The sequence below is a fragment of the Vulpes vulpes genome, chromosome 8, assembly GCF_048418805.1.
Source record: "Vulpes vulpes isolate BD-2025 chromosome 8, VulVul3, whole genome shotgun sequence".
Classification (NCBI taxonomy): Eukaryota; Metazoa; Chordata; class Mammalia; order Carnivora; family Canidae; genus Vulpes; species Vulpes vulpes.
Window position 1 is genome coordinate 60,299,764 of NC_132787.1, and position 20,838 is coordinate 60,320,601.

Below are 20,838 nucleotides of genomic sequence, written 5' to 3' on the forward strand. Positions count from 1 at the left end.
GTCATGAACTATTGACTTGGTCTGAGTGATCACTGATTAAAATTTCATCCTTTTGTTATTTTTCATATACTGGGAATATTGTTTATAATTATATAAATATATACACAGATACACACATGTACCTTTTACTTTGTGATTTTTTTTCTAACTCTCTAGAGATTTTTATTTGCAAAACTCTTCAGCCATATTACCTCTGCCAGGAAAGCTAGGAAATACGAAATACCTCATTTCAGACTTAAAAAAGTGGAGAACATTAAGATATGGTTATCACTGCGTTCCTTTCTAAAGGTGAGTTTCATTTGACTAATGATAGAATGTGTTCAAGAATATGCAGAGAACCTCAGTGAAATTCCTGGCAGCAGATACTCAGTGGGCAGGGTGGTTAGTTCTATGTGCCGGACAGATTGTGTCAATGGCTGACAGACATAACTGGACACCAAGTTGGAAGTGATCTATCTGCTGAGCTGGTGGAGGTAAGTAAATAAGAGCTTAGAAAGGGAAAAGAAAATTAAAATTCCTAGGACAGAATTATAAATTGAAAATTGCATCTTTTTCTGACTTTTTGGAAAATATTCCAGCTGAAAATACATCCGTGAATCACTCACACTCTTAATTTGGAACAGCACGAATTTCAGTGCTTAAACTTAAACATGTCCAAAATGTGTTAAAATCCTACTCCAGAAACTTCTTATAAATATCTATTTTCACATTAATGTAGTGAAATTCAGAGTGCAAATGATGTGAGGTCCATTGCTGTCTCTAACTGTAATCTTACACATTAACTTGCATCTCACTCCACAGAGACGGGGGCCACAGCGTTCAGTTGATGTGGTTGTATCTTCAGTCTTCTTACTGACACTTTCGATTGCTTTCATTTGTTGTGCCCAGGTAAGAGTTTCTTATCTGTTTTAATGAAAAATGGAAATTATGATATGGTTCACTATTTTAGGTGTGTGTGTGTGTGTGTATATGACAAAAATTAATTTCTCAAGAGCAAGGCACTGGCATGGTTATGTTGAAATACCCATTTTTTAATGTATCTAAATTTCCTTTGCTATGTTGAATGCTCGTTAACTTTCCTTACTTTTGAAATGAGAATAAAGTAATTCTCAGTGCTTTAAGACCCTCAGATCACTCTAATTCTAATTGGCAATTTTTGACTGATAATAAAGCTGTCATTCCATGAGGGTTACAAAATAGTGATTTTTCTAATTTCATCTTTCTTTCATTTTTTAATTTTCACTCTGTGGTTGACCTTTACCTACTTCCTTCCACCCTCCCTCCTTCCTGTCCTTCCTTCTTTCCTTCCTTCTTTCCTTCCTTCCTCCCTCCCTCCCTCCCTTTCTTCCTTCCCAGACTCATATATTCTGATTTTTATCCAACAGATTATAATCTATTACTCTGTTTCTTTTGATGACTAAATCATCCCAGATGTGGCTAGTGGGGAGGACCGTTGAAGCTCCCTCCTGTATCCTTTCAACAAGTCCTTGTATCAATTTGAGGGTGGAGGGTGGACTTCTGTGCTTTCTTGATGACAAGAAGTTTCAGGCCTTACCTTGCATCATTCCATTTGTTGAGTTTTGTCTTAATTCTACTGTAGTCAGAACATATTCGAATGTTTTCACTCCTTTGAAATTTGTGAGGCTTGCTATATTATCTGGCATATGGTCAGTTTCATTAAATCCATATCAGCACTTTGAAAGAACTTGTATTCTGTTGTTTGGGCGAGCAACATTCTCTAATTAGTCCAAGTTTATTAGTTGAATTGCTTGCATCTCCTCCATTCTTACTCATATCTTTGGTCTGCTTATTCTGTCAGCCATTGACAGAGGTGTGTTCAAGTCCACTGTGATGGTGGATTTCTCTTTTCCTCCTTTTATTTCTGTCAGTTTTTACTTTATATATCTTGAAGCCAATTCTTATGACCTTCATAGTTATTCTTTTTTTCTCAATCCAGGACCACATGTTGCATTTAGTTGTCCTGTCACTTTAGTCTTCTTTAACCTGGACAGATGTCAGGCTATCTTTATCTTTCATGACCTTATGAAATGTCTCTGAATCTAATGTTCTTAACTTAAAGTCTATTCTATTTATATTAACTATACCAACTGTCTTTTGATTCATTTTTGCGTATCTTTGCCCTTTCATTTATTTTGTCTTCATATTTGAGTCATGTTCCCTGTAATCGACATAGCTTTGTGTGTGGGGGGGGGGTTCTTGTTCTTAATCCAGTTTCACAGTCTTAGTGTTTTAGATTGTCTGGCTCATTTACATTTCATGTAATTACCACAAATAGAAATACTGTTTAGTTCTTATTTGGTCTACCTATTAATTTTTCTTTTTTCGCTCCTTTCTTGCCGTCTTTTATTCATCTAATATCTTATAGTATTCCATTTAATCCTCTCTGTTAACTTACTATATGTTCTTTTACTCCTGCTGACCTCAGAGATTGCAAAATATATCCTTAGCTTATTATAGTTAATAATTTATTAGTTTCTGCTTCCTTGTAATGCTAGGCCCTTAGAACACTTTATCTCATTTGTCCATTCACCCATTATTAGTGTCCTTCATTTAAATTTTACATATATTTTAAACCCACAAGATGTAATTACTATTTTTTGTAGTCAATTATTCATTTATATTTACCTACGTAGTTACCCTTTTCATTGCTTTTCATTAGTTTCTTGATTTCTCTTTTTCTTGGAATTGTTTTCCTTCTGTTTGCATAATCTGCTTGGTGATAAATTCTGTTTTTATTTGTTTGAAAATGTCTTTTATCACTTTTGTGTTTAAAGGGTGTTTTTGCTGAGTATTCATTTCTAGGTTGCCAGTTACTTTCAGTACCTTTAGATCCTGTTATCTTCTGATTTCCATCTTTTATCTTGAGAAGTCAGCTGTTAGTCTTATTGCTGCTCTTTTAAAAGTAACATCCTTTTTCTCTGGCTGGTTTTAAAAGTTTTTCTTAAAAAAAATAATAAAAATAAAAAAATAAAAGTTTTTCTTTGTGTTTGGTTTTATAGCCATTTGGCTGTAGTTTGTGTGTTATCTATTGCTACACAACAAACACCACCCTGCTGAAAAGATGGGTCTAGATTGGTATTAGTTGTTCCTTTCATCCCCTAGTTATAACTGGTTGGCTAAATGTATCCCTCTTTTGGAAATTAGAACTGAAAACCTGAGATAACAGTGGTGGACTTTGGAAAAGAAAGGTCTGTAGGAGTCAGTGGGCCAATAGGGTACTATGATAAACCAAAACTAGAGCAAGTCAAAGTTGAGGGGTAGCAGTAAAAAAAGGTCTTGCAAGGCAACAGAATTAGCTAAGAAGTGGGGAGATGGGAGCCCAAATGGCCCTCAAGGAAGAGAAATGGAGAGGGGAGCTGTTCCTTGACTTCCTGGTTTTCAAAAGGCTAGCATTTGGTTTTTCAGTGAATTTTTCAATAAATTCCATTTTATCTTGAGCTCGCTTGAGTAAATTTTGAAAAAAACAAAGACTTTTACCAAAAAACTTGATACATAATAGGCATTTGATAACTGGTAGCTGCTGCTGCTATTATTTGGATCCTAAAAATGGAGCAAAGAACCGATCATCAGGATTTTCTAGTCATACCTGTAGGATGGGCCACATATTTTAGGAAGCTCTACTAGCCATATAAATGCAAATTTAAGGGGATCCCTGGGTGGCTCAGCCTTTTAGCCACTGCCTTTGGCCCAGGGCGTGATCCTGGAGTACTGGGATTGAGTCCCTCTTTGGGCTCCCTGCATGGAGCCTGCTTCTCCCTCTGCCTGTGTCTCTGCCCCTCTCTCTCTCTCTCTCTCTCTCTCTCTCTCTCTGTCTCTCGTGAATAAATAAAATCTTTTTTTAAAATGCAAATTTAATACTTTGAAAAAATGGTCACCGTGTATTTGTGATTGGGCACACCAGTGGTTTAAAAGACTGAAATGTGTTTGTCTTATTTTACTTGTACATTTCCTCCTTTGTTACTTCCAGAATTTGCTGTCTTTCATGCAAAGGAAAAAAAAAATCTGGGAACCTAGAGAAATAGAGTGATTAGTTAAATAGATAATACTTTATATAAGTATTGAGACTCTTCTGCTTTGAGTGTAAAATATTGGTAACTTATAAACCTCTTTAAGTTTCTAGAGTAAAGTGATAATTATAGATTTTTGAGACAAATGAAAAACTTAACTTTTTTTGATTCTTTGCATAGGTTCTCCAAGGGCATAAAACTTTCCTGAATGATGCTTATAATTGGGAATTTTTGATCTGGGAAACAGCTTTACTACTTTTCTTACTGCGTCTGGCCTCACTGGGTTCTGAAACCAATAAGAAATACAGCAATGTTTCAATATTACTTACTGAACAGGTATTGATTGGTCCTTGTCAATTTGGTTCTGAATTTAGAGATGACATAATAAGATTTGTGCAGAAGATTCAGGGTTAAATCTAGAGTTAGCACTTTCTGGCTATATGAACTTAATAAGTCACTCTGCTACCATGTAAGTGTTTCCTTCTGATAAAATGAGGGTAATAATCTTCCCCCCTGCTCCCAGGATTGTAAGAATTAAGATCTTATGGATTGAAAGTATTTTGTATATTATAAAGATATCTTTATTGGTGGTAATGGAGCATGCTTTTAATCTCATATTCCACATCAAGTGGATCTTTATAATACTTGTCATTTAAGTGTGTTTAATAAGCTTCTAGAATTTCTTCTGTATCAGCCATAGAATACATTCAGTGTTTGGAAAATACTTGCTCTTTAGTATGTGAATGGATAGTAAGATTGGGAAGTGTTTCTTATAAATACAGAGTAGTATAAAGGGTTTTTTTTTTTTTTTTGGTTTTTGTTTGTATTTAATTTCATGTTTATCCATAAGTTTTAAATAAAAACATTTAGTATCATTAGATTTTCTATTTTTGCCTTAGAATTATAGTGGAAAATATTTCCTAGCAGAGAAAAAATAAGGATATAGCAAGTTAAAAGCAGCAGCTATTTTCTTATATTCCATTAGTGTTTCACAAGGATATTAGATTATGTGAGGGACACCAAAATGAATAAGCCAGAGCTTTTGAAGTTAAGGAATTCACATGTTATTGGTTATATTGTAATTAATATTACACTTTTCATTGTTTTGATATTTAAATGACTTTATCTTTTTTTTTTTTTTAATTCACTAAATGCCTTTTCTTTGCCAGATGTGACCAAAAGAGCTGAGGGTAGAGTTTGTGACATCTATGTTCTGTAGAAGTAGCTGCAGGAATTTCAGAATTTATTTGAAAATATCCTCGAATCTGCCAGACTTAGTGTAGTATGTATATCTTTTTCTCTGATATTTGCCTTAATCTCTCTTTTTTCCCTCAGATTAATTTATATCTTAAGATGGAGAAGAAGCCAAATAAGAAAGAACAGCTTACTCTCGTAAATAATGTATTAAAGCTGTCCACCAAGTTATTGAAAGTAAGTAATATCCTGTGATACACTTTTATGAGCACTTAAATTAACACTTTATGTATTGGAGAAGACTCTAGTAACAGATAGATACTGGTCTGTGTACATTCAAAATGCCAACTTGACAGTTTGGGATTAATGACTATATAAAAAAAAAACCTCCCATCTCATTACCCAGGTTCTGGTGATTGCTAAAGTCTGTTACATTTTTCAAATTAACATTTAAAAAACATCACAACATATCACACAAACCCATCTTTGAACATTTCTAGTGGAAAAGTAGGTGAGAGTCCATTACAGGTCTCTTTTTAAAGAGCTACTGAACATGAAGGAAAAAATGACTTCTGCAGTCATCCTCACCCAAGACCTAAAAGCAGCCCAGAAATAACTGGCAGCCATCGAGAGGCCATGTATCTTATCTCCATTCTTCCATGTTTTTCTAGGAGCTGGACACACCATTTAGACTCTATGGACTGACAATGAATCCCTTAATCTATAATATCACACGAGTCGTTATCCTTTCTGCTGTCTCAGGTGTTATAAGTGATCTTCTAGGATTTAATATAAGAGTAAGTGTGACCAGTACTTTGTAGCACCTGCCTTAGTCTTAAAATTGACCAAATAGAATAATCCTTGCTCTTCACACTGTGTTTGTGTGCATGTATGTGTGTGAGAGCGTGAGAGGTTGGAAGACTGGAGACTTGTGTAAAGAACCCTTGGGGTAAAAAAATAGACATTTTGATGGTGGTGCACAGGCTTCTTAGCTTAGGTTTTCTCATGTGACACAAGTGTAATAGACTGTGCTCTTGAATGGAACACAGAATCAAGTTTGAATCTCATGTCAGTCTAATAGCACAGGCTGGGGAAGGGTCATCCTCTCACCTAGGGAATACACTGAGGCAGAATGAATGAAAACCCATGACCTGTGAACTGCAGGGTGGAATTTTTAGCCTTGGAAATTGTTGATGTTTCTCCTCTGTGGTGTCTTATGGTTGCTATTCTTCTCATGTAAGGGTTCTTGCTTCATAGTCATGTAAGTGGACCTGTAAACCCCAACTGTTGGTCTTAAAATTAACTCATTTTGATGATTTTCTTTTCTTAGCTGTGGAAAATTAAGTCCTAAGCTGAGCCATGTGCCTGGAATCTCCCCTTGCTGGCATCAGGATTTACCCATTAAGGAAGGAGATGACTGCAGAAACCATGAGACACCTACCTGCTTGTTCACACATAGAGGTGCTCTCCGCTCTGCCTAATCTTAGGAGTGGTGTTTTCAGAGGAACAAATCCTTTTCCAGCTGGGCATGCATGCCAAAAACTGTATTTTCATGGTTTTCAAACAATATGAATAGTCAGAAGACTAAAGATCATGTATTATGGTAACATGTGGACAACTTTCTCAGTTAGGAAATTGATTTGGGGCATTTCAGTGCTGTGACAGTTTTATTTACTGCAAGTAGTTTTTTGGGTTACTATGGTAGATCCCCAACGCATGAAGAAAATACCTTCTTTTGGAAATGGCAAATTCAGTACTTTTCTATTAAGTCTATACAATTGGAGATTTCTTTCCTCTAGCAAAGAGAGATCAAATTTAAACTATTTTAGGTTGAACCCAAATAAAATAACTTTATTGGAGAATTTCGGTTTCGAGGCTTTTTTTTTTTTTTTTTTTGTTATTGCAGAAAAAAAATAACCTTTTAACCTGCAAATTTCTGTTAAACTATGGAGAAAATTTTAGTTTACAGTTTTGAAGTTAATCCCAATAACTATAGTTGTTGGTGAAAGAGACATGCATATATCATGCCATGTAATTCAGCATGAGAAGTGTACTCATTCATGTCCATCATACAACATGGTTTCCATGTAAATCATCTGAGCTGTTACCTATCACAATACTAAGGGAAGCATTGATTGTTGTATGACTTAATGTACTCAACCCTCAGTACAATTTCAGGTCCCTAGTGTCTATACTCAGCCAAGTTATGCCTTTGATGATTTGAATTATCTCTCTTTTTTTAAAAATATTTTATTTATTTATTTATGAGAGACACAGAGAGAGAGAGGCGAGATATAGGCAGAGGGAGAAGCAGGCTCCATGCAGGGAGCCTGACGCAGGACTCAATCCCGGATCTCCAGGATCACGAACAAGCCCTGGGCTAAAGGCAGGTGTTAAACTGCTGAGCCACCCAGGCTGCCCCTATCTGAATTCTCTTATCAACATTCCCTGTTACACACACATGCATATACATATGTTAATGAAAACTCATAGCTACATACAATTCCTGCTCTTCAAGTTATCTGCTTTGAAGAATCTCTTGAGGCAAATTAAAAGTCTGAATATTTTAATGATAAGATTTTATGAATTTTTATTGGTTTATTGAAATAGAATAAACCTACAGTGTTATATTATTTTCAGGTGTACAATATAATATTTTAACAATTCTCATCAGTGCTCATCCCATGATAAGTATACTTTTATTCCCCTTCATTTTGTAAACTTTTAGAAGGAAGTAATTTAGAAACTTAGGTATTACATGTAAAGTAGGTACCCACACAAAATCAGTGTATCAATTATACATATCCCAATATGCAGGGAGATTTTTGAAGTTTAAAGATGAATTTCTCAAGAGTCCAGGGATTGAGGTCAGACCTATCTGGGTTCATATCTTTGGCTCTGCGACTTACTAACTTCATGGTCTAAGGCAAATTACTTAACCTCTGTGCATCTCAATTTCTTTATCTGTTAAGCGGGCATAACTACTATATAATTGAGTTTTTAAGGTTGAATGAAATTATCTTGTAAGGTACTTAACACAACAGATAGTGTGTAGCACTTTGTAAATCCTTGACAAACATTTGTTATTATTTAAGAGCTTTAAAAAAATCTCACTGATAGATTCCTAACTGGAATCTGAAGATAGGAACGTAGGAAACAAGGTTGCTGAACAATGACCACAAATTTGCAGCTATTTCAAATGCTGCATGAGACTTATAATTTCTTTTAAAGGTACAACTCTATTATAGTGATTTGCCGGGATCCCTGGGTGGCGCAGCGGTTTGGCGCCTGCCTTTAGCCCAGGGCGCGATCCTGGAGACCCGGGATCGAATCCCACGTCGGGCTCCCGGTGCATGGAGCCTGCTTCTCCCTCTGCTGTGTCTCTGCCTCTCTCTCTCTGTGACTATCATAAATAAAAAAAAAAAAAAAAAATTATAGTGATTTGCCTGTAGAAGCAACTATTTTGTAAAGGCACTTCAGTATCTCAATGGATGGCTCATAGAAATCATGTGTTTACTATTTTCCATAAGGAACAATAGCAACTGAATGCAAGATTGAGCTCAGTGCAAATTTCAGATGAAGAAAGCTCGTGTGTCTGTATCTTTTTCTCCTACAAAAAAGTGCTGTTTGATTTTTATTTGCAACTTTTACACAGTGAAAGTAAACAATTCACTTTAAGTGCAGCATTTAGTTTATTCTTCTGGGTTGTTTCAGTTACAGTTTTGATAGTGTATAATTGGTTTAAATTATTTTTCAAGTAGATAAAATTATATATAAGTATAGTCGCTCATGTCAGAAACAGTAATCATTCTTGATTCCTTCCTCTTCCTTAAACCTTATGTCTAGGCACCATGTCTTTGAATAACCATCTTCTAACTATTTTTCTAATCAGTCCACTGCTCTCTACACCCCCTTCTATGACTCCAGTCCATGTCAACATTCTTTGTTCTTTTGGACAAGTTTATGCTTCCTTTGCTCTTACATATGTATGGCTCTTTGTCCACCAAGCTCAATCTACTTTTCTCAGAAAGTTAATGTGTTTTTCTTAAAATGCAAGCCTCATCATTTAGAATCTATTAGTGGCTTACAATTACTTTGAAGATAAAAATCTAAAATCCTTTTAGCAATGTGTACAGGCCCAACTAGTTGAGAAAGATTTTTGAATCTATATTTGAAAGATATTTTTGCTGGGTAAAAAACTAGTTTTAAAGGTGTTGCTCTGCTGCCTCCTGGATTGCGTTGTTTCTGACAAGAAACCTGCTGTCATTCTTACCTTTTTAAACCTCGGCTACCTTACCTCGGCTACCTTAAGGCTTTTATCATCAAATTTGTGCAGTTTAATTATAATGTGCATTGGTGCAGTGTTCTTCATGATTTTTGTGCTTGGGGTTTGTTGCACTTATTGGACTTGTGGATTTATATAGTTTAATTTTGGTTGTTATTTCTTAAGATAAGTTTTCTATACCCCACTCTCTACTACATCCTTCTGGGACTCCAATTTACATGTATGTTAGCCTGTTTGAAGTTGTCCCACAGCTTACTGCTGTTTTGTATGTTTCCCATCTTCTTTCTCTGTCTTTAATCATGGATAGTTTCTGTTGCCATGACTTTAAGTTCACTAACTTGTTCTTCTGCACTAATTTGCTGTTAATCTTACCTAGTGTACTTTTGTCTGTGGAAATCCAATTTTTTAAAAAAATCTTTCATGTCTCTCCTTACTAGGCTATTTCTTTTCTCTACCTTGTTTAACATGATAAATATATTTATAAAGAAACAGTAAATAAGGACATTAAAAGAGTTATTTGTATCATTTTTGGGTTTGTTTTTAATTATTGTTTTTTCTTGTTTTGTGTAATATTTTCCTGCTTCTTTGCATGCCTGGTAATTTTTTTATTGGATGTGAATTTTACACTATTGGTTGTTGGGGTTTTTTATGTACTTGTGTATTCTTTTAAATATTCTTGAGCTTTGTTGCTGGAATACAGGTGGGTTACTCAGAAACAGTTTGATCATTTCAAGACTTACTTTTAAGCTTTGTTAGGTGGGCCAGAGCAGCTTATTAGGTCGGGGCTACTTTTCTATTGAAGCAATATCCTCCTGAGTATTCTACCCAATGTCCTGTTTATTATATAAAGTTTTTCCAATTTGACTGTGGGAATACAAATTATTCCCAGCTCAAAATTTCCCTGCCTCTTTTTGGTAGTTCTTTCCATGTCATTTGGTATTTCTCAACAACAATTATTGTGCCGATCAGTACTTACCTAAAGACTTGAAAGGAACCCTCTGGACATTTTTTTTGATCTGTCTTCTCTATGTAGCTGTCTTCTGTCTGGTACTCTTCCTTGCAATAAATTTCAGCTGTCTTGAGCTTTCCAAATTCTTTTTTTTTTTTTTTTTAGATTTTATTTGAGAGAGATAGCACGTGAGAAAGAGCACAAGCAGGGGGAGCAGCAGGCATAGGGAGAGGGAAAAACAGGCTCCCTGCTAAGCAGAGAACCCAACGTAGGGTTGAATCCCAGGACCCTTAGATCATGACCTGAGCTGATGTCAGATGCTTAACTGACTGAGTCACCCAGGTGCCCCAGTGTTTTGATATCCTTCGGGTAAATACCCAGTAGTGCAACTGCTGGATCATAGGGTAGTTCTATTTTTAGCTTTTTGAGGAACTTCATACTGTTTACCACAGCAGCTGTACCAGTTGCATTCACAAAAATGCACGTGTTCCTTTTTTTCCACATCCTCACCAACACTTGTTGTTTCTTGTGTTGTTGATTTTAGCCATTCAGACAGGTGTGAGGTAATATCTCATTGCAGTTTTGATTTGCATTCCTCTGATGATAAGTGATGATGAAGATCTTTTTATGTGTCTGTTGGCCATTTGTATGTCTTCTTTGGAGAAATGTCTGTTCGTATCTTCTATCCATTTTTAAAAGATTTTATTTATTTATTCATGAGAGACACAGAGAGGCAGAAACACAGGCAGAGGGAGAAGCAGGCTCCATGCAGGGAGCCTGATGTGGGACTCGATCCAGGGACTCCAAGATCATGCCCTGGGCTAAAGGCAGGCGCTCAACCACTGAGCCACCCAGGCGTCCCACTTCTACCCATTTTTAAATGGGATTATTTGTGTTTTGGGTGTTGGGTTTTATTAGTTCTTTATATATTTTGGATGCTAACCCTTAATTGGCTTTATCATTTACAAATATATTTTCCCACCTCCTTTAAGATTTGTTGATTGGGGGATCCCTGGGTGGCGCAGCGGTTTGGCGCCTGCCTTTGGCCCAGGGCGCGATCCTGGAGACCCGGGATCGAATCCCACGTCAGGCTCCCAGTGCATGGAGCCTGCTTCTCCCTCTGCCTGTGTCTCTGCCTCTCTCTCTCTCTCACTGTGTGCCTATCATAAATAAATAAAATAAAAAATTAAAAAAAAAAAAAGATTTGTTGATTGTTTTCTTCGTCGTGCAGAAGTTTTATTTTGATGAAGTCCCAATAGTTTATTTTTGCTTTTGTTTCCCTTGCTTTAGGAGACATATCTCGAAAAATGTTGCCAATGTCAAAAAGGTTACTCCTGTGTTTTCTTCTAGGATTTTTTATGGTTTCAGATCTCACATTTAGGTCTTTAATCCATTTTGAATTTATTTTTGTATATGGTGTAAATGCTCCAGTTTCATTCTTTTGCATGTGGCTGTCCAACTTTCCCAACACTTGTTGAAGAGACTGTTTTTATCCCACTGGATGTTCTTTCCTGCTTTGTTGAAGATTAACTGACCATATAATCGTGGGTTTATTTCTGGGTTTTGTATTCTGTTCTGTTGACTATGTGTCTGTTTTTGTGCCAGTACTATACTGTTTTGATCACTACATCTTAGTAATATAACTTGAAGTCCAGAATTATGATGCTTCCAGCTTTCCTTTTCTTTTTCAAGATTGTTTTGACTCTTTAGTGTCTTTTGTAGTATCTTTTGTAGTTTTAGGATTGTTCTAGTTCTGCAAAAATTCAGTTGGTATTTTGATAGGGATAGCATTAAATGTGTAGAGTGCTATGGATAGTATAGATATTTTTTAACAATATTTCTTCTTCCAGCCCATGAGCATAGAATGTCTTTCCATTTCTTTGTGTGATATTCAGTTTCTTCCATCAACATTTTATAGTTTTCAGAGTAGAAGTCTTTCACCTCTTTGATTATGTTTATTCTTAGGTATCTTATCATTTTGGTTGCAATTGTAAATGTGATTTTTTTTTAAATTCTCTTCTTCATTATTGGTGTATAGAAATACAAGATTTCTGTACATCAATTTTGTATCTTGTAACCTTACTGAATATACTTATCAATTCTAGCAGTTTTTTGGTGGAGTCTTTCAGGTTTTCTATATAGAGTATCATGTCATCTGCAAATCGTGAAAATTTTACTTCTTTCTTACTGATTTGGATGCTTTTTTTTCTGTTATCTTATTGCTGTGGCTAGGACTTCCAGTCTATGTTGGATAAAAGTGAGTAGACATCCTTGTCTTGTTCCTGACCTTAGATGAAAGGCTATCAGTTTTTCCCCATTGAGGATGATGTTAGCTGTGGGGTTTTTATATTAGGCCTTTATTATGTTGAGGTATGTTCTCTCTAGACCTACTCTGTTGAGGATTTTTATCATGAATGGATGTTGTACTTTGTCAAATTATTTTTCTGCATCTATTGAAATGATCATATGGTTATTATCCTTTCTCTTGTTGATGTGATGTATCACATTGATTAATCTGTGAATACTGAACCACCCTGGCAACCCAGGAATAAATCTCACTTAATTGTGATGGATTATTTTTTAAAATGTATTGTTGGATTGGGTTTACTAGCATTTTGTTGAGAATTATTACATCTGTGTTCATCAGAAATACTGCCCTGTAGTTTTCTTTTTTGTGGCGTCTTTATTTGGTTTTAGTATCAGAGTAATGCTGGCTTTATAAAATGAACTCGGATGTTTTCCTTCCTTTTCTATTTTTTAGAATAGTTTGAGAATAGGAATGAACTCTTCTTTAAATGTCTAGTAACATTCACCAATGAAGCCATTTGTCCTAGACTTTGGTTTATTGAAAGTTTTTTTTATTACTGATTCTGTTTCTTTGCCAGTAATCAGTCTTCAAATTTTCTTTCTTCCTGTTTCAGTTTTGGTAGGTTTTATGTTTCTGGGAATTTATCCATTTCTTCTAAGTTGTCCAATTTGTTGGCATATAGTTTTGCATGGTATTCTCTTAGAATTGTTTATATTTCTGTAGTGTTTGTTATTTCTCTTCTCTCAGTTATGATTTTATTTATTTGGGTCCTTTTACTTTTTTCTTGATAAGTCTGGCTAAAGGTTTAATTTTTTTTAATTTATTTTTTCCCAGAGAACCAGCTCCTGGTTTCCTTGATGTGTTCTTTTTTTTTTTTTTTTGAAAGACTTTATTTATTCATGAGAGAGACACAGAGGCAGAGACACAGGCAGAAGGAGAAGCAGGCTCCATGCAGGGAGCCCGACGCAGGACTCGATCCCGGGTCTCCAGGATCATGCCCTGGGCTGAAGGCAACGCTAAACTGCTGAGCCACCCGGGCTGCCCTCCTTGATCTGTTCTATTGGTTTTTTAGTTTACCATTTATTTCTGCTCTAATCTTTATTACTTCCTTTCTCTTATTGTTTTAGGTTTTGTTTGTTGCTCTTGCTTCTTGAGGTAGGCCTGTATTGCTATAATCTTCCCTCTTAGAATTGCTTTTGCTGCATCCCAAAGGTTTTGAACCATCGTGTTTTCATTTCCATTTGTTTCCATGTGCTTTTTAATTTATTTTATTTCCTGTTGGCCTTTTCATTGTTTAGTACCATGTTATTTAACCTCCATGTATTTGTGGTCCTTCCAGATTTTTTCTTGTGGTTGACTTCTAGTTTCATAGTGTTGTGGTCAGAAAAGATGCATGATATCATGTTGATCTTTTTGAATTTTTGAGGTTGGTTTTGTGGCCTAATATGTGATCTGTTCTGGAGAATGTTCCATGTGCACTTAGAAATAATATACATTCTGCTGTTTTAGAATGAAATGTTCTGAATATATCTGTTAAATCCATCTGGTTGAGGGTGTCATTCAAAGCCTTTGTTTCCTTGTCAATTTTCTGTTTAGATGATTTGTCCATTGATGTAATTGGAGTGGTAAAGTCCCCTACTATTACTGTATTATTATCAATTAGTTCCTGTACGTTTGTTATTAACTATTTTATGTATTTGAATACTCCCATGTTGGGTGCATGTTTATAATTGTTACATCTTCTTGTTGAATTGTCCTGTTTATTATTATACAGTACCCTTCTTTGTCTCTTGCTACAGTCTTTGTTTTAAAGTCTATTTTGTCTGAAATAAGTATTGCTACTCAGGTTTTCTTTTGATATCCATTTGCATGATGATGTTACTCCATCCCCTTGCTTTCAATCTGCAGGTGTCCTAAGGATATTTAAAATGAGTCTCTTAAAGGCAGCATATAGATGGGTCTTGTTTTTTAATCCATTCTGTCACCGTGTGTCTTTTGATTGCAGCATTGAGTCCATTTACATTCAAAGTGATTATTGATAAATGTGTATTTATTGCCATTTTATTACTTGTTTTTTGGTTCTGAAGATTTCCTCTGATTCTTGTGTTTCTCCCTTTCATAGTTTGCTGATTGTTTTTAGTGATATATTGGGATTTCTTTCTCTTTAGTTTACAGGTGTATTAGTGGTTTTTGTTATATGGTTACCATTAGGTTTTTATATAACATCTCCTGCATATAGCAGTCTATATTAAGTTTATGGTCATTTAAGTTTGAACCCATTATTTACTCCTCACCTCCCCCATTTTAGGTATATGTTGTCATATTTTAAATCCTGTTATTTTGTGAGTTATTGACTGTTCATTCTTACTGCTTTTGTGTACTCTACCGCATACTGTTATTTCTAGACTTTCTACTCAGAGTCCACTTTAATATTTGTTACATAGCTGAGTTACTGGTCATGAACTCCTTTAATTTTTGTTGTCTGGGAAACTCTTTATCTCCTTTTCTATTCTGAATGATAGTCTTGCTGGAAAGAGTATTCTTGGCTACCAGATTTTCCCATTCAGCACTTTGAATATATTGTGGCTTGGAAAGTTTCTGTTCAAAGGTCCACTGATAGCCTTATGGGGTTTCCCATGTAAGTTATTGACTTCTTTTGTCTTGTTCCTTTAATATTTTTTCTTTATGTCTTAGTGTGGATCTGCTTTTGTTTATTTTTTGGAGGGGTTCCCTGTGCCTTCTGAATTTGGATATGTTTCCTTCCCAGATTAAGGAAGTTTTCAGCTATTTCTTCAAATAAATTCTTTGCCCCCTTTTTTTCTCTCTTTTCTTCTGGGATTTCTATAATATGAGTGTTACGTTTGATGGAGTCACAGAGTTGCCTAAGTCTATTCTCATTTTGCATGATTCTTTTTCTCTCTTTAGTTCAGTTTGATTACTTTCAACTACTCTGTCTTTTGGATCATTAATATGTTCCTCTGTTTCTTCCATTCTTGTTGTTCATTCCATCAAGCATTTTCTCACTTTATTTATTGAGCCCTATATCTCTGCTAGATTATTCCTATCTCTGTGTTAATAGTCTCACTGATATCCTCCATTCTTTTCTCAAGTCCAGCAAGTATCTTTATGATTATTGCTTTAAATTCTCCATCAAGCATATTACCTATGTGTTTCACTTATATCTCACACCATGGCCTTGTCTTGCTCTTTCATTTGGGACAAATTCCTCTGTCTTCTCATTTTATCTAAGTCTTCATGCCTGTTTCTCTATGTTAGGAATGTTAGCTATATCTCCTGTCCTTGAGGGAATGACTTTATGAAGAAGAGGCCCTCTAGTTCCCTGCAGTGTATTGTACGTTGTTCCCTAGGGTGTGACACTTCTGGGAGTGTCTCTAATATGTGCTGTGTGCTCTGCTGTTGTGTCTCAGCCACTTTATCCTTCAGGCCCGTAATTTGCAGAGGCTGTCTTAGGCAGTTGTGGGCAGTGTTGGTCCCTGGCCTGAATGTGGTGAGTTTTAACTAACTATGCTGGTCTGCTTGTGAAATGAGACCAGTTGCCACTGCTGCCAGAACTGAGGCTCTGCAAAACTCCTGGGTGGGGACACATGGTGTGGGCAGGGGTTTGGGCCAGTGCTCTGAGGGAGGGGGCCTGCTGTGTGTGACTTGAGGCAAGCTGATGGGTAGGAGTGGTTATCCCAAAGCTTGTGGTGGGAGGGGGGTGGGGGGGGACGACTTGGTCTAAGCAGTTAGGTAGGGTTATTGACACTGTGCTGGTTCCTGCAGGTGGGCCCATGCTTATGCTGAGGTGTGGAGCAGGGAAATGACACCTGCTAGTTCCTTTGTACCCAGAGGGGTCATTCCATGAATGCTGCCTCTCTGGAACACACTCCAAGATGAGCAAGTAACCTCCCCACTGTGTGCCCCAGGTGCTCTTCAGATTGCTGTGTCCACATTGCATGTCCACTGGCTGTTTGCTCCGGCTTTTCTCCAAGAGCAGACCAACGTCCTCTGACCTCTCTCTGAGCCAAGCATGCAACCTTTAAAACCGCAGGCTTTAGGTCCCACTGGTTGTAAGAACTACACAAAACCTGGGCCCTCTCACTTTCCAAGCTAATTGTTATGGGGATTCATTTTCCCCATGTACTCCCCTGTGTGCTAACTTGTCTCTTGCCCTTCTCTATGACTGTGGTGGCCACAATCTGTTTCGCTCCCAAGCTACCTCTCTGTACTTCCTACCTCCTTTGATCTGGGCTCTTCTCTACCTTTAGTTGTGGTTGGTTCTGCTAGTCTTTAGATTGTTTTCTGGGGTATTTAGGATGATATAATGGTTATCTAGTTGTATTCAGGGGATGAGGTGAGCCAAAGGTCCTCCTACTCCACCACCATCTTCCCCTTCTTTCTTGCTTTTAAGATTCTTTAATTTTTGACATTTTAATTAATTGTCTTGGTGTGGACCTCTTTGTTTTCAGTAGTTTGGGACTCTCTGTTCTGCCTAGACCTGGATGTCTGTTTCCTTCTCCAGGTTAGGTAAGTTTTCAGGTATTATTTTTTTAAGTTTCTGCTCCTTTCTGTCTCTTCTTCTGGGACTCCTATAATGTGAGGGCCCTTTAAGAGCGGAGTTTTAGTTTCCTATAGCCCTCTGGCTTTCCCCTAGTTAAGCCTCGCTGATTTTCAAGGTTCCTAGTTTCAAAGCCAAAGATTAACGTTATGGGGCAGGGTGGAGGGTGGCTCATCTTCCCAGAACAGATTCCCAGGGCTGGAGCAGGAGTGCCCCAAGGAAGATATCTATGAATGTACTAGGGCCCAGTGAGAGTTAGGGATAGACTTAGGAGTAGGAGTAGGGTAGCAGTAGGGGCAAGGTTAGGTGTATGGGTAGGAATAGATTTAGTGGAAGGGGTTGGAATAGCCAAATGGAGGAAGTTTTGGGATTAGTGTAGGGTATGTTTGGGGGTATGTGTAGGGGCAGGGGTAGGTGTAGTTGTAGGTTTAGGGTTAGGGGTATGGGTGGTGTAGGGTTAGGGGTAGGTTTATCAGTAAAGGTAGCAGTAGAGTTTGGTGTTCAGGTAGGATTAGAATCAGGGATAGGGGAGGAGTAGTGTTAGGGGTAGCAGTAGGGTAGGATTATGGACAGAAGTATGGGTAGGGGTAGGGATAGGGTTAAGTGTAGGTGTAGAGGTAAGGGTAGGGTTAGGTATAGTGGTAGGTGCATGGTAGGTTTATGTTTCGGGTAAGGGGTAGAGGTAGTTATAGATTTAGGGGTTGGGGTAGGATTACCATTATAGGTAGGGGTAGCAGTAAGGGTTGGGGTACGAGAAGCGTTAGGAGTAGATGAAGGGCTAGGCATGGAGGATGCGTAGTGGTAGGAGTAGGGTTAGGTGTAGGGATAGGGGTATGAGTGGGGTAGATGATAATGTAAAGTTAGGGTAGGGGAAGAGCTGGGGTAGCTCTGAGAAACCAATGTTCCTTGAATGTACCTGGCAACTAGGCTCTAACAGGAGATTTAGAACCTATCTCAACTGTTGTTTGGAGGTACAGTGGAAATGCACTTCCTCTAAAAACAAGAGGTCCTTGACTGAAGCTTTCAACTAGTCTCTAACATAAGGGAGTTAGAACATATATCAAAAGTAAGTGTGGAGGCTCAACAGAAATGCGATATACTTACCTCTGAGAAACAAAAGTTCCTTGAATGCAGCTTTCGACAAGCCACTAACATAAGGGAGTTAGAACCTATGTCAACAGTAGGTTTGGAGACATAATGGAAACAAACACACTGTACTTAATTCTCAGAAACAAGTGTTCCTTCAATGAATCCTGCAACTAGCCTCTCATGTAAATAAGATAGAAACTACCTCAACAAAAAAAAAAAGAAAAAAAAGAAAAAAAAAAGAAACTACCTCAACAGTAAGTCTGGAGGTACATTGGAAATGCGATATCGTTAACTCTGAGAAACAAGCATTCTTTGAATGCAGCTTTCAACTAGCCTTCACATAAGGGAATTAGATACTATGTCACAGTAGTTGTAGTGGCAAAATGGAAAAGCACTGTACAGTAGGACTAGTATATGAGTATTTTTAGGAGTACATTTAAATATGATTAGGAGTAGGGATCCCTGGGTGGCACAGCGTTTTAGCGCCTGCCTTTGGCCCAGGGCACAATCCTGGAGACCCAGGATCGAATCCCACATCGGGCTCCCGATGCATGGAGCCTGCTTCTCCCTCTGCCTGTGTCTCTGCCTCTCTCTCTCTCTCTCTCTCTCTCCCTCTCTCTCTCTGTGACTAGCATAAATAAATAAATAAATAAATAAATAAATAAATAAATAAATATGATTAGGGGTAGTGTTAAGTTTAGGGTTACAGGTAGTTTTAGTGATAGGGTTAGAGGTAAGGTTAAGCATAGGGGTATTGTTAGGTTTAGGGTTAATTTTAGAGGTAAAGTTAGGTGTAGAGTTACAGATGGTGTAGGAATAGTGGTAGGAGTAAGTTTACATGTAGGGGTAGGGATAGGCACTGGGGTAGTGGTAGTAGTATGGGTAGTTAGAGGTAGGGGTATGGTTAGGTGCAGAGTTGGTGTAGGGTAGGATTAGTTTACGGGTAGATGTAGAGATAGTAGTAGGGGTTGGGGTTGGGTTAAGGGAAGGGGAAGTGTGAGGGTTAGGGGTGAAAGTAGGGTTAGACCTAAGGATAAAGTTAGGGTTAGTTTAGGTGTAGGGGTAGTGTTAGTGTCAGGGTGGGGTAAACATAGGGTTAGTGGGTAGGATTAATAGAATGCTTAGGGGTAGCTGTGGGGGTTAGATGTAGGAGTAACTGGATGGGGACAGGGGTTGGGGTAGCGTTTGGGTAAGAGTAGGAGTATTGATAGATGTAGGAGTAGTGGTAGGGTTAAGGGTAGGTAGAGCTGTAGGAGTAGAAGGGGTAGAGATAAGGGTAGGAGTAGGAGTAGTTATAGGGGTAGAAGTACAAGTATAGGTAGGGGCAGGGATAGAGGTAGGAATAGAGGGTGGGGTAGAGTTACAGGTAGGATTAGGGGAAAGGGAAGGGTCCAGGCTGGGATAGGGGTACATGTAGGGCTATTGGTAGGGGTACGGATAGGACTTAGGGTATGGGTAAGTGTAGTATTAGGGGAAGGGGTAGGGCAAGTTGTTAAGAAGGAGTGTGGGTAGCAAGTGGTAGGGGCAAGAGTAGATAAAGATGTAGGGATAGGTGTAATGGAAGGAATGGGGTTTGTGGATGGGTAGTGTAAGTGGTAGGTATAAGGGTAGAAATAGGGATAATGGGTAGGGGTAGTTGTAGGGGAAGGGGTAGGGTTAGTGGTAGGAGTAAGGGTCGGGTAAGCATAGTTTTAGGAGTATGTGTAGAGGTAGGTATAGGATTAGGGTAGGAGTAGAGGTGAGGGCAGGTAGGTGTACAGGTATGGGTAGGGTTAGGGTTTGGGGCAGGGTTAGGGGTATTTGAGGGGTGGGGTTGGGGTACAGCTCGCAGTTGGGTTAGAGGTAGGAGTAGAGGTAAGTGTAGGAGTAAGGAATAGTGTAGCTGTAAGGGTAAGGGTAGGATTAGGATAGGCTTTAGGGGTAGGGGTAGCGATAGAGGATGTTTAGGGATAGGGTTCAGGATAGTCGTAGGTATTGGTGGAGATTTGTTAGGTGTAGAGGTAGGGTTAGGAGTAGGTTTAGGGTTATAGGTAGCTGTAGGTGTAGGAGGAGGGCTTGGGTTAGGGTTAGGTTTAGGTGTATGGGTAGGGGAAGAGGTAATTGTAGGGGTAGGTTTAGCTGTGGGGGTAGGATTAAGATTAGGAATAGGGCTATGTGTAGTGCTAAGGTAGGAGTAGGGGTGTGAGTAGGGGTAGGGCTAGTGGTAGGTGTAGGGTTAGGGCTAGTTGTATACGTTGGTTTGTGGGAGGTGTAGGTTTAGCTGTAGGGGTAGGATTAAGGTTAGGGGTAGGGCTATGTGTAGTGCTAAGGTAGGAGTAGGGCTAGTGGTAGGTGTCAGGTTAGGGCTAGTTGTATATGTTGGTTTGTGGGAGGTGTAGGGGAAAAGTTAGCTGTAGGAGGACCTACTCCTACAGGGTAAGGGAGAGG

The 20,838-nt window shown here is 38.0% G+C and overlaps 1 protein-coding gene across 7 annotated transcripts in view; it reads left to right on the forward strand.

The window, feature by feature from the left end:
* The window catches only part of PHTF1 (putative homeodomain transcription factor 1), a 41,100-nt gene extending 34,016 nt beyond the window's left edge, over positions 1–7,084 (forward strand). For all 7 annotated transcript variants that reach the window (XM_072766840.1, XM_072766844.1, XM_072766841.1 and 4 more), the window contains 6 exons: positions 157–288; positions 802–888; positions 4,209–4,364; positions 5,364–5,459; positions 5,894–6,019; positions 6,553–7,084. In XM_072766840.1, coding sequence (XP_072622941.1) covers positions 157–288; positions 802–888; positions 4,209–4,364; positions 5,364–5,459; positions 5,894–6,019; positions 6,553–6,573 — 618 coding nt within the window. In that variant the 3' untranslated portion in view covers positions 6,574–7,084. The remainder of the gene's footprint in view (positions 1–156; positions 289–801; positions 889–4,208; positions 4,365–5,363; positions 5,460–5,893; positions 6,020–6,552) is intronic.
* Positions 7,085–20,838: the final 13,754 nt, after the last annotated feature.